This window comes from Argiope bruennichi, chromosome X2 (genome assembly GCF_947563725.1).
Source record: "Argiope bruennichi chromosome X2, qqArgBrue1.1, whole genome shotgun sequence".
In the NCBI taxonomy this organism is placed as follows: domain Eukaryota; kingdom Metazoa; phylum Arthropoda; class Arachnida; order Araneae; family Araneidae; genus Argiope; species Argiope bruennichi.
In genome coordinates, this window is record NC_079163.1 from 87,400,815 (window position 1) to 87,414,969 (window position 14,155).

Here is a 14,155-nt window from a genome sequence, read left to right on the forward strand (position 1 = left end):
TCTGTAAATTGAATGAAACAGAATCCTCATATTTGAAACATTATATATCTGTTTTTTATATTATAATAAAATACAGCACATAAATATGTAATTTAATGGTTATAGTGATGATCTGTTACTTTTTCGGTCTTGTTGTTTTTATTGATCATTTTATATCGATCAATAACTATATGATTTTATTCATCATTTGCCCCTCTTTCAAAAATATAAAATATTTTCAAAGCAAAACACATTTTGAATTTAATTTTAGGTTACACAACTTTTTGTGTATACATATAATTTAAACAGCCAAAAAAATCTTTTAAAAAATTGGCAGTAAATGGGTTAAGCAAGTTTTATTTTTAAGCAAATCCCCAACTTTGAATAGCAATTTACTAGTTTGCTTTATATTGATTCTGTGTGATATTGATGAATCGCAAAACATAATTAATAATTCTTAAAACGCGACCAAAGCATGTTCCTTTCAAAAATAAAAAAAAAATCAATCATACCATTATATAACATAATACTCTATAATAGCATTACTTTTTAATAAGATACAAGGATTACTATAAGATACCTGGTAACCACAAGCCTTCTGATGGTCTTTATCAGCTTGAATTGATTGAGAAATTAATTGAGCAATTTCGCTATTTTCAGGGTTATGTTCTCGTCCAATCAGAAATCTAAGTAGATAAAAATGCTCCATAAAATTAAGCATGTCATATCTCAAAAAGTTTTTAAAAGGAGAAAAAAATGCTTAGAGATAATACACTAATACAAGTATTTTATTTGTGTTGAATGGCAATAATTATGCAACCAAATAAGTAAAATATAAAATTTATCAAATAAATAAAATGACAAAGCTTTTAAAGAACCACAAATCATTCATACTAAAAAAGTTGTAAATTCAAAAGTAGATCAAAATTCACACTTTTTATTTATTTATTTATCCGCCTTAGCGACTTTGTAAAAACACTTGCTACAGAATAGTAGGCATCGGTAACGAGTCTATCTTTTTAAAAATTCTGTACTTTTTTCTTTGAAAATTTTTCTTTGTTTTGAAATAGTGAATTCTAAAATTTTCCAACTCTGAAGTAATTTAAACCCATACTTCATATCAATAATTATTTTCAGACCCGATTAGTTTCTTTTGCATTACCCAGATTACAAAATCTACACTGAAATATCCCTAAGCATAAATATTTCCAGTTTTTACTGATTTCCCCCCACCCCTTTTCTTCAACGTCACTGACAATGTAGGAGTTGTCATCAGCAACCAATAGCCTTTCTCATCAACATGAATCACATTTGCCAGCATAACTTCATTTTCTCAGTTAGTATAAATAATTATAACACAGGGTATTTTGAAAAGAATACCTCAATTTAGGAAGACAATATTAACAAACGAAAAATGAGTACTTGGTTGTTTGTCCATTCAAAATCAATTTTTTAAGGTTATAATTACCATAAATTTGGAACTGTTCAATTTGTCTTCAACAAGAAACCCATATAACTATTCAGGGTCCAAACTGATCCACACTCTTTGAATAACGGAAGGTATTCTTCTTTTGAGTTCACCTTGAATGGCTATATATGGTGGGGGAAACATCACAAACCTCCACTTTAGAAAAAGTTGGGTCTTCATAAATTCAAGTGAAGATGAGCCTGCTTTTGTTTGCACTGTGGTCATCCCACCATTGTGATATTTTTTTTTAAGTATTAAACTTCTAGCGGCACCTCTTGATAAAATTCCGAATGCTCTTCTAACTATAATTTATATAATGGTTCACTAAGTTGTTGGTTACAGAGAATAGATTTTCAAAGATGTGACATTCCTTCGTGAACACTCTGTGCAAACGAAGTATAACCATTAGAATTTTTAATGCTAAGAATTTTCTAGCGATGCCCGATAACTTTTCATATAATTATTTTGTGTCCATAATTTTTCATAAAAAAATTTTTTTAGTCTTCTACATTTTCAAAACAAACTTGTGATTATTGCTCAACCTACAAAATGCCTCTTAGTCTTTGAAGAAAACAGATAATTTAAATGTATAAAAGATGCTAAGGAATAAAATCAATACCATTTAAATCCTACTGTGTTTCATTGTGATTTTATCTATAAAAATACATGGGAAAATATGAATGAAAATAAATCACTACTCATCAATTTATATATATTGCTTCAACCAGTAAGATCCATATACACTGTACTTACTTAACTAATACAATCAAGCTTGATAATTGAGACTAGTAAAAATGTATTCAGACACATATATAATATATCTCTGCTCATTCACAAAACACCTCTTAGTAATGAAATTGTAATGGTTACTGATACAAGAGTCTTCATAATAGTTTATAGAGATTCTGTGAATGCAGCTGTGATATGCAGGGATTCATACAACAGTTAATGAATGCACTTTTAACACATGAGATCGTATATTTATGAAGATAAAAAAGTTCAAAAATGCATAATAACAATTGGAAATAAAGGTTTTCATACATTACTAAATTATTTAGTCTAACTCTTTTCATACTTTTGATGAAATTTGAGATATTTAATAATAGTGCTTTTTTATATAAGATTCTATAAAAATATCAGAAATTACAATAAAACAAAAAGTCAACTTTTCTCTTAAATAAAACATCATATGATGATTTTGAAAAGAATTGCTCTAAAAATTTCACCGTTAAATTTACAAACCTTACAAGACCAGATGTATTCCTTAGAACAGATGCTGCATAAGCTTGTGTCACACCAACTAAAGACTTGTCATCTACTTCAATTATTTGATCATTCACGGCAATCCTTTTAGATTAAATAAAGAAAGAAATAAAAAATTAATATTTGCAATCTCCATTGCATGAAAATAAAATCACAGAAAAAATAGAATAGCAATTATTGTTTTTTTTAATACCCAGCAGACGTGTTTTTTTTTTAAATCCAAGATGATTAGAGTGAAATAAATGCATTGGTATTGTGGGTTTTTTTACCATTCTATAAATAAAAGCTTCATTTACCTTCCATCTTTGTGAGCTGCTCCAGAAGCTGTAATAGATTTCACAAAAATTCCTAGTTTTTCTAAACCAGCATCAGCACCAACACCCATTCCAATTATACTGAGTCCTAAACCTTCAGGGCCTGGAAGATTTTTTAATTCTCAATTTAATTATAAAAGAAGCTTTTATGTGCACTCAATTCAAAGAAAATTTTTAAGGACATCCAATATAAATTAGATTTTTCAAAAACCTCAGAAATTATTAAAAACTGAAAGTTTCTAAACTTTTAATTGCCTTCAAAAACCAAGAGAAATTGCATTAATTGAGCAATTTTTATAAAATGAATAAATTCCATAATCTTGGGTCTTTTGCTTTTACTAATTCTTTGCAAAAAGAAAAAAAAAGCTTTGCTTTTGAAATGAATAATAGTTTATTTTACAGCATAGAAGAAGGCTAAAATGCAAATGCAAGGAGTGGACAGAGAAAGTAAGAATGAACAGATCTCTAATCTGTAGCCCAACAGAAAACTTTGCTCAATTAATTGCTGTTAAAATGAAGATGCTGCTTTCAAAACCATTTAAATATGTCATAAAAAAATTAAGTTCAGATATATTATAAGAACTATACTTTTAAAATAAAATGATAAATGCTTAGATTGACAATTTCTTTTAATCAAAGAAGAGATACGCAAGAAAATTAAACACTAGCAAAAATATTGAAAAAGCATACCTAATGGACAGTTTGATAAAAAATAAAAGAATTTAACATAAAATTGGCTATTTCTAATAAAATCATAATATAAGAAAAATTATACCTTTCTCAAATGGGGCAGAGGTAGCTTTTTTGAAATTATGATAATTATAATAAATAAATCGATTAACAAAACTTTATAATAAATTATTCAATTATTTTGACTTTAAATGATGCATGAAGTTTTTTAAACAAAATAAAAACAGAAAATACACATTATGAGAAATCAAACCTTTGATGAATGATGAAAGAAACCTACAGAATGAACCATGAACAAACAAAATTATTTACATTAAGAAATAAACATAGCACAACATTGTAAAAATTTATCAACTTGCAATTGTAGAATACTTTTTATTGAAAATAGTTTAAAATAGTTTCAGAATTAAGAATGAAAAGAACATTCATTTTTTCAATAACTATTTTCATAAATCTTAAGAAACATTTTTTTTTTTTTTAACAAACCTAACAACATTGCATTGACTACTCCAACCCGCCATGCAGTTTACGGTATAATCTGAATGACCGGATCATCGTGACAGCATTGGCGGGAACTAAGTTTGAATCATAAGAACCACAACCCTTTTCGTGGGAAGCACATCTCGTCATCGACAGGGGGTAATCCCTGGGTGACAAGAACCAACCACCATGTCGGAAGATTCTCATCTTCATAACAGAGGTGGCCCCCTATGGCAATATGCATAGTATAAAAGAAATCTGTTTATACATCCAAGTGATACCTCTACTTCAGAATGCTTGACAATACATGTACAAGGAGTAATAATAATTTGCAATTCAATATTCAAAAATTTTATTGACAGCACGGCCAGCAAAAAGTCCAAGACTGTGACCAAAAAAACAGTAAATTGTTCACAAAAATAAAATGCATCAAAATATCAACACTTATGGTTAAAAGCTATACTTATAATAAAGCTCAATGTGTGTGTGTGTTGGTGCTCTACAGACCGAACTGTTTGACCTACAGCGACCAAATTTGGTACATGTATACCTTTTAGGTCGGGAATGTGCACCTGGGGTCCCTTTTTTTTAAATTTTTAATTAGAATTTTAATTATTAATTAAAAACTAACTTTCCCGCCAACAAAATCTTCCTTTCCCTATTTCCAAATGAGTAAGGCTTCTGTTTTTTTTCCCACGCAAATGAGGTTAGTTTTAACATTTTTCGACCTATTATTTCAAACGATTATGTTTATTTTCTTAATGTTTGATGCATTTAAAATTAAACATTGTTAATTAATCGATCTTTCAGGTGCATTCTGAAGTACTTTTGAATTAAAATGAAACAGAATAAAAGAAATTAAAAATTTTTAATCTGCATAGTGTTACCCCAAATGACGTAGAAAAATTCTCGCATGCACATTGTGTTCTGATTGTTGACAACTATTTTCAACGGATGCGGACTTGATTTAAATTATTTATAGGCTAGTTGTATGCTTTTGTAATTAAATTGTATTTATGTTAGTTATATATTTTTTGTATAATAAAATAAAAAGTAAAAATAAAAGTAAGTAAAAAATAAGGAGTAAAAATATTATCTCCAACTCCTGGGTACGTTAAAAATCCCTTTCTTGTGTGATAACCCAGCTAACTGCACCGCCTTTCACTTTGATTGGAGATTGGCAACTGCTCGCTTTTCTATAGGTGGAATTCTCAAGCAAAACCAATAGTCCAATCAAATTGTTATGAAAAGAGTTAAAATGTGAAAAAATATATAATAGCCATTTTATTGGTTTAAAGTTATTGAGTTAATTCTTGAAAACAGGTCTGCAAGTTTGCAACCGAATATGCTACCGGATTGGGGTGGAGAGAGTAGGGTGCGAAAGTCGGGACATCGGTTCCCCCCCCCCCCCTTAAAGTGAAAGTATTTATCTGAGAGGAAAATTTTAAATTAAACATTATAGATATTAAAACAACTTATTACTTTTCAAAAAATTTACCTTTTCCAAAAAGAATTGTCGGAAAATGACTATAAGTACTATTCTATCCGCCCGAATCCGAGGTCTAAAAACTTTCTATTAAAAAAGATATTATTCTACGACTTCAGATTGTATAATAATATTCAGAAAAAATTGGTGAAAATAAAATGAAAAAAAAATTCTTGACGGGTGGTTTTCGAAAAACTTTAAAATGGTAATGTTTTCGAGAGTAACGATCACAGGAAAATGCATTTAAACTTAACAATTGCGACAAAATGTTAATTTCAAATTTAATTTTCACCGGGGTTTTTTTCTAAAAATATTTTTATAACAATATATATATATATATATATATATATATATATATATATATATATATATATATATATATATATATATATAATTGCAAATTTCAGTGGGAGTGTTTGTTTTGTTTTTTTACTCTCGAGAACTTTTTAAGGAACTCACGAAACAGCAAGTACTTTTCCGTGGCCCCGAGTACAGCAAACTAAATGTCAAGGTCTTTTTAAGGATTTTCAAAGTCCGTGAGAACCCTGCCTATCAATCAGAACAAGATATTTTATATAAAGAGAGAACTTATACAGAGAAACTAAAATAATTTAACAAAAGTTACAAAAGGAGAAAAAACATAAACAGTTAAAAAATAGTAAATAATAAAATTATAATATTATTTATTTCTTTTAAATTTGAAGTAGCGGATCTAGCAGAATTTTTTCATAAATTGACACTGTTAACTAACTACACTACTAACTAAAACTTGGCACAACTGGACGAATAAATAATACTTTTCAAAATTTCAAAAGGATGGGAGTGCACTGTGAAAGAAATAGCAATAATTTAAAACTCACGACTTAAAATTTCATCACACTGGATGCTATGCAAGCGACTAAAATAAATTACAAAACAATAGAGTACAGTAAAGCCCCATACGTCGTTCGAGAGATTGCTTCAAAACGACAAATTACGCAGAACGATGAAAGAATATATAATGCACTAAACAGGCTACATTATAAATAGGATAAAAGCAGTTAGGTGTTTTGTTTTTAGAGTAGCTTCTCCCTCGATCGATATATCTATCGCTTTTGCACACCAAATACGTTTGGCTTTATTCTTATTTCCCATTGATCAGAGCCAATATGCGTATTCTTCTTTAACAACCGATATAGGATTAAACATACAATAACAAGGCATAACAAAAAAGAAACTCTTCATCATTTAAATAAATTCTGCCATAAAAATTTAAAAAATTCGAACATTTTTCGAGTCGCAATGAGTTTCCATATGTGTAGCGCCTACGGAGAGGGGGGGGGGGGGTACATCGCTAAAAGTTTGTTTACCTGTATTTCGTATTGATCTTCGGGATAGCCATTCTAATATTTCAACATACAGCAATTCCCATTGTTGAAGAAAAAATAGGTTATTAACCGTTATCTTATCGTGTGTTGACACCCCTTGATCTACCTCACTCTGGATTCTTTTCCGAATTCATTCCTTTCGTTCGTTTTCTTTCTTGATACATCTGGTAATAAAAGCTTCATGACGATGCCTCTAATTCAATGTCTAACGATGCAAAAAACACACATTTTTCAAAAAATTTAAGCATATTTTATGAAGATTTGCACCTCTGACTGTTCCTCATGCTCATCCCATAAAGAATTTTTTTAAGTCTCAATGACAAAAGAAAAACCTCTTATTAATACATAATAGATTGATGATACATAATGCCAAACAGCCTAATTGCTTGGAATCTCTAACAAAACTAACCACATAGAACCCCCTCCCAGTGATCATATGAATCTACTGAATCCTGATGCCTAATAAATGGTGAAATACACACTTATCGATAATGAAAACAAAGTAAACTTTTTTTTATTTATTATGCTGACCTTTATGCGCTCAAAACTGAATAGCAGATAAACTCTATAATAAAATATAATTATGACATTAAGGATCATAATTTTTAATAAATAACAAGCAAATCACCTTTAACAAGTTCAACAGGAAAAACTTCCATTTTTTCTATTCTCTTTTCTAATTCATATTCCGCTGATGCTGCTACAGGATCCACATCATCATTATGACGATCATAGTCTTCAACAGAAAAAGTGCTGAATACCTTCAAAATAGATTTACAATAAAAAAATCAATTCATCAATTTGTGCACTAATTTAAGAAATAAAATGACATCGCAACAATTTCACAAATATGACATTCTATTTGTATTACAATTTGAATACCTATTCAAGTATTTGTAACTAAACATAAGAACTTGTCAAATGGCATGTTTATGTTTGCTCAATTACTCAATTTGAAACAAAAAATGCTAGTTTTATAACAACATACAGATTGAACTAAATATGGAGACTTCCCACAATGAAATTTTGAATAAAATAAAAAGTATCAATTGTTTTAATTAATTACTTTTTAAAACACTTTATTCATAGTTTTCTAATTCAGTGAAAGTAATTTTTTGTTACAACCTTTGATTTATATGAATATATCTATTAAAATCTATGAGTTAATGTATTTTTTAAATTTTGTGTTAAAAATAATTCAGTAAATAGATATGGTGTTCGGCTTCATACTGTAAATACTTTACATTATTTATTTACATTACTACATTTAACACTTGATATTATCGGATTAATATAAAAGACATTGTTAATAAAGGTGGTTTAAATTCTTTGAAATCAAAAAAAAAAAATTATCCCAGAATCAGAAGCACCTAAGCTTAAATTATTTCTTATCAAGAACTAAAATCAGTTTATTAAATGTGTTTAAAAGATAACATTAACATTTTGCCTACCTTGATAGGGTCATAATTAAATCGGACTTTTGTTTTCTTTTTGGGAGGAACAGGACAAAATATATCTTCGTCATCACTCTCATCATCTAATCCAGGTAATTCTGTTACAAAATGCCCATCAGGCAAAATATGATAGTTGATATCTTCATAAAGCACATTTGTTCCTGCTGGGAATGGTATAGCAGAAATGTTATCATCACTGCCCAGGTCATCATCATCAGTTTCTCCAGCTACTGAGTTGGGGACAGACCAGGTTTCAGATTGATCACTATCAACTACATTGTGTGAATTTCCAATGAGACTCTGTACAGAATGTTTTTCACTACTCTCATTTGGAGACCTATTAAAATTGAGGGGAAAAAAATGAATTTTCTTACAGATAAGAATTAAATGAAACTCAAGAGCAAAACATGAGCATAGAAAAAAGAACAAAAAAATTATAAATTTGAATTCATGTTCAATGAATATATTTGTCATGTGTTGAAATATATATTATTTCGAAAATTCATCCTTAAAAAAAATGACAGTATCAGCATTTTTTTATAAAATAAATATAAATGGCAAAGAGATAAAGAGTACTATTAAAGTGAGTTGTTTTGAATATCTTTATATATTTTTATATTTGTTCTCAATAAATTGAATGCCACACCAAATAGCAGACTATTTTGTTATGTTATAGTATAACTTTCTATATATTAACTTACTTCCAGTAAATATTCCTATAAGGACAATAGAAAATAGAAATATAGATAAATAAATGAAACAACTGAATAGAAAAAAGAATTTTTTTAAAGACCACTTAGTCAAATAAATTAACTAATTATGACCTATTTATGAATGATTATTTATATAATGAAAAACAAAATCTAATTAAGGAGCTCCCGATTCTGAACTAGAAGATAACAAATGGAAAATAAACAAGATAAGAATTAAAATTCTCCACCTTTTTGAAAGGAAATTTAGTTTTTCCAAATTAAGGAACAATTCCCAATTGCTAACATTATTGAGAATCATACAAAATTCAGTTATCTTATGACACACTTAAAATTAAAAACAGAAGAAAATAATTAAAGAAATTGTTCACAGAAATTCCTCTTGGAGATATGAAACCAAACCACTAGTTGCCAAAACCTAGAAATTGCTATCTGAAATAAATATTATGATAATGTTTTATGAATATTACGGCTTAACAAACTACCAGAATAATAGCAGATAAAATGCATGAAATGAATCCATGAACAAATTTATTCTGCTAATGTAAATAATTCTGTCTTGAATACTGTGCTTGAAAAATGTCAATGTCGGGAAAACAGATTTCGGAATTAAATATTCATAAGAAAGACTAGAAATAAATTTTAAAAGACCAAGATCGATTAAATTAAAGTAAAAGTCGAAATAATTCAAGAAAGGGATTTAATCCCAAAGAAACATATTGTTAACACCACTTTAAATTTGTTGGTCGTTGTTATCCACACATTCATTTGGAAAAACGTGGAAAACTCCAATCAGTAATAGATGTGGTGGCAAGTTCTGCTACAGAAGAATTTAAAGACTGATGTAATTACTATTCATCTGATTAATGCAATTACTATTCAGATGATATAATCTACGTTTTCTAGTGGACAGTGAGGCTGGCTTATGGATTATTTCTGCTTTGACTATAAGATTTGCAATTCTTCCAAACATTATGCTGCAAAGGCATTCGCCTTACATTAAACTAGAAGAACAAATTTTCTAAAACAGGTCTATTTAAAGTGTACTTCTAGATTCCAATAGCAAAAACTGATAAACAAAAAAAGCAACAATAGCAATAATAATTAGGATTATATGAGTTTAACATAACGAGTTCTCAATTAGGAAATGCTCCAAGTACATGTATATACTAATGAAGCATTTTTTGTACTAGACTTTCTTTTCATATACACTCATGTTCATAATTTAAGTATAATGCTAACTCAGGCAAATAAAGGTTCAGAAACAAAACAAATGTGAGTTATTCATAAAGCCCATTTATTACACAAAAGATAAAGAAGAAGAAAAAAATGGTGTATGTATGATAACCATTCATAAAAACTACGATTTTTGCTTCCTGGAGCAATTACAAAAAATATCTCCCTTACAAAAACTTAAATTTACATGGTTGGTATGATGATTAATACATAGCATACAATCCATTCAACAACTAGGTATGCTGAGTATCAAATTATGAGCTGATCTTGGAGAAGATTATTCCATTCAGCAAGCAATGCTCTCTGGAGTTCCAGTACACATGTAGGACGTGATTGACAGACTGCAACTCGTCGGTCAAGCATATCCCACACATGCTCAATCGGATTTAAGTCAGGTGAGAATGCTACCCATTCCCTACGGGTGATATACGGATCTATAAACACAAATTCTGCGCCCATGACATCCTTAAACAAAACAAACGCAAATGTTATTCCAGAATGATCTCAATAAATTTGGCCCGTCATGGTTCCGATTTGAACATGCAGATCTGTTCTGGTGCGCAGTTTAATTCCACCCTAAACAAGTAATCCTGCACCAGCGAAAGGGTGTTGTTCAATTATGTTCTCTTTGGTGGCAACGGGTATCTGACGTTTTCCATATGAAAATCCGACGCGAATAAAACTGCATGCTAAACCTGGACTCGTCGGAAAACATCATATAAGCCCATTAACGATATACACATTGCATGTTCTCTACTCCAGTCTAACGGCTGGCGACAGAGAGTTGTCGTGAGCGCAACACATCTGAGAGCATATAGACCAATATGTCCCAAACATCTGTACATGGTTTGCTTTGAAACTGTCATGCTCCTGGCTGAAGATAGCGGACTAATGCTGTGCTCAGTCTGCTTCTTTCGGCAATTACTGCCAAATACCGGTCGTCATTCGGCATTGTAACTCAGGAGCACCTTGTACTATAATGTCTGGCATTTTCAGCATCTTGGAATCGTTGCCAAAGCCTAGAAATGGCACTTTTAACGATTCCAAGTTTCTCGGATACTTCCATACCATAAGTGCATAGTCCTCTGTAAATGCCATAAGCATTGCTATAACCAATCGGTTATGACACTGAACGTCTTACAGAACACTTGTGAACAATTTGACTTTTTTGCCATCATTCTTTATATACCCCTCTGCAACACTCTCGTAAATGTGACATACTATCGGTATCATCTAGTGGCATCCTGTAATTTGCCTATTATTCTTGAAGATGTGTGTGATAATTATACACGTGACCTTTTACTTTAGAGTTCGATTTCCGCGTGATTCTGAATTATTCTCAATTTATGTGGACATTAGTGAGTGTACTTAGATGACTTTGTAAGGATTTCTTCAACAGATGATGAGCATATTCAATGAATTTTTCTCAATTAGAGCATTATGGCCTTCATATAAGTAGGACATAGTCGATAACGGGAGTCAAATAATTCTAATTTTTAGGGTATATGATAATCTGGTAAGTAAATACGACTTAATAAAAAATAGGTTATTTTGAATTACGAATGCCAGAAATCTTTCATAAATTGCACACTTATTTCGGTATGCTTAATTTTTATAGATATTTAAAAGATGCAATCAGAAATCAAGCCACCATGAATATTTGAAAGTAGCCAAGCAGAAGAATAAATATAAAATATCAAGACTGGAAGGAGAAAAAAAACTGAGCAATGCAAAAATAAACTCAAATTTATTAGTGATAAATATTTATTCAATATTAATAAACATTTTATATGAGATACAATAACCTTTAAAGAAAATTACTGACAGCAAATATGTTGTAATATAATTATATATGACATGAGATGTTAGATTGATAACTATATATTGAAAAAGTTTATTCCACTGAAGGACAATTTGTGGAAATCAAACAATTCAAGAAAAGCTAACTGATAAAAAAAAATGCCACCATGCAAAATTTTGTTTTTGCTTAGATGATTCATCAGTTTATTATGGTTTAATGATGCAAGAATTTTGGTTAAGCTACAACTTGTTTTTCCTTGGAAGATTTCAAATCACATATTTTTTTGAGACATACTGTCACAATTTTAATTTCATGTTTATTTCCAGGAGAATTGCAGCAACTATCCAGTTATTTTAATAGGGAATAAGCCTAAACAGGCATCTATAATAAAATTCCATTCACTTAGTATTGCAGTAATCTTTTTACACAACTATTAAGCTGTTCACAGAAACAGCCCCCCCCCCCCCCCTCTAAATGCCCACAGAAAATAATTTCAGTCTAAAATTAACTTAAGATAAAATTACACAAATCTAAATGAGTTTTTCATTACTTTAATTAACAAAAAAGTAACATCTTTTTTATTATTTTATTATCCATAATTTCAGTCAAAGAACCGAGTGACTACACTGAAATTACATATAATTAGTGAATTTCTATCTAAAAATTAAGTCTTAAAATTTCGTAAAATAATAATAAATTTTCAGACTGAATAAAAGAATACTTTTACAACCTTAACAGACAAGAAAAAATGCAAAATAATTAAAATGTTCAACGTTCTCTACCATTCATTATAGAAGATAACTTCTGCTTTTGGAATGTGTAATTGTTTTGATAAAGCTAAAAGTTCACAGAACATCTGAGATGTTCTTGGGTTCTATATTTGTATCAAATTACAGATTTTGATTAATGCTTTTTTTAGCATAAAAATCTTAAATATGATTATCTTACAATCAGACTTGATCATAATTTTACAATACTAAATATAGTAAGTTTTGAAATACAATAACTCATGTAAGACACACAAGAAAATTAATTAAGAAATTTAAATCAACTCGATATAGAATTTTTAAAAATATAATTAACACATATTACATAGATAATCTGACTGTGTAGTATCCTATTTTGAAGTTACACAAACGCAAATGGGGACAAGTAAATTCAAAATGTTTTTAGATGATAAAGACATCAAATGAGACACGACCCAAAAATCTACACTAAAACACTGTACTATGAGAATATTTGACAAAAAGTAGATTTATTACGCATAAGACACACAAAATCCAAGCCACTGCAAATCTTGGATGGAACTGAGATCAATAAAAAAAAAAAAAAATACATTAATCCCAATGCTAAGACTCTACACTAGATCACCTATGCTACTTCTGTAGGTTAGTTATGAAACGTCCTATTTTAAAGCAACAAAGGATACATGAAAATGAACTTCATTACTTTGAAGCATTGCAGATTATGAGCAAATTCTGTAATAAAATTAATTATGACAATTCTAATCTAAGAACTCTGAATAACATGTTCAAATAGAAGATTTCATTTTTTTTAAAATTTACATTATATATATATACATATATATAAGTATTCTAATTAATTTACATTCTAAAAATAATTTTCTAATCTTTTAAATTTTAGCCTCATTATAATTTTAACTCCTGAGTTTTCTGGGCTATTATTTTCCCACAGAACCCAAACACTGAATAAACAAATTCTTTTCTGAAACTATGTAAGTTCATAATGCTTTCTCACAGTCTTTTTTTCCTGCTTTCTGCCTTTCTAGTCAGCATACTTCACTGTGTTCATTATGGTTTGGACAAAAAAAATCCAGCAAGTAGCTAAAAAGTTGACCTTTTTTTTCTTAATCATAAAAGATAAAAAGCTTAAAAAAATACAAGCGT

The 14,155-nt window shown here is 29.4% G+C and overlaps 1 protein-coding gene across 1 annotated transcript in view; it reads right to left on the minus strand.

The window, feature by feature from the left end:
• The window catches only part of LOC129960283 (neurabin-1-like), a 65,503-nt gene that overhangs the window by 34,405 nt on the left and 16,943 nt on the right, over positions 1–14,155 (minus strand). Inside the window, exons 6-10 of the mRNA XM_056073587.1 lie at positions 8,499–8,838; positions 7,676–7,808; positions 3,007–3,127; positions 2,690–2,794; positions 560–665 (exon numbers count right to left, since the gene is read on the minus strand). Of these exons, the coding sequence (XP_055929562.1) occupies positions 560–665; positions 2,690–2,794; positions 3,007–3,127; positions 7,676–7,808; positions 8,499–8,838 (805 nt within the window). The remainder of the gene's footprint in view (positions 1–559; positions 666–2,689; positions 2,795–3,006; positions 3,128–7,675; positions 7,809–8,498; positions 8,839–14,155) is intronic.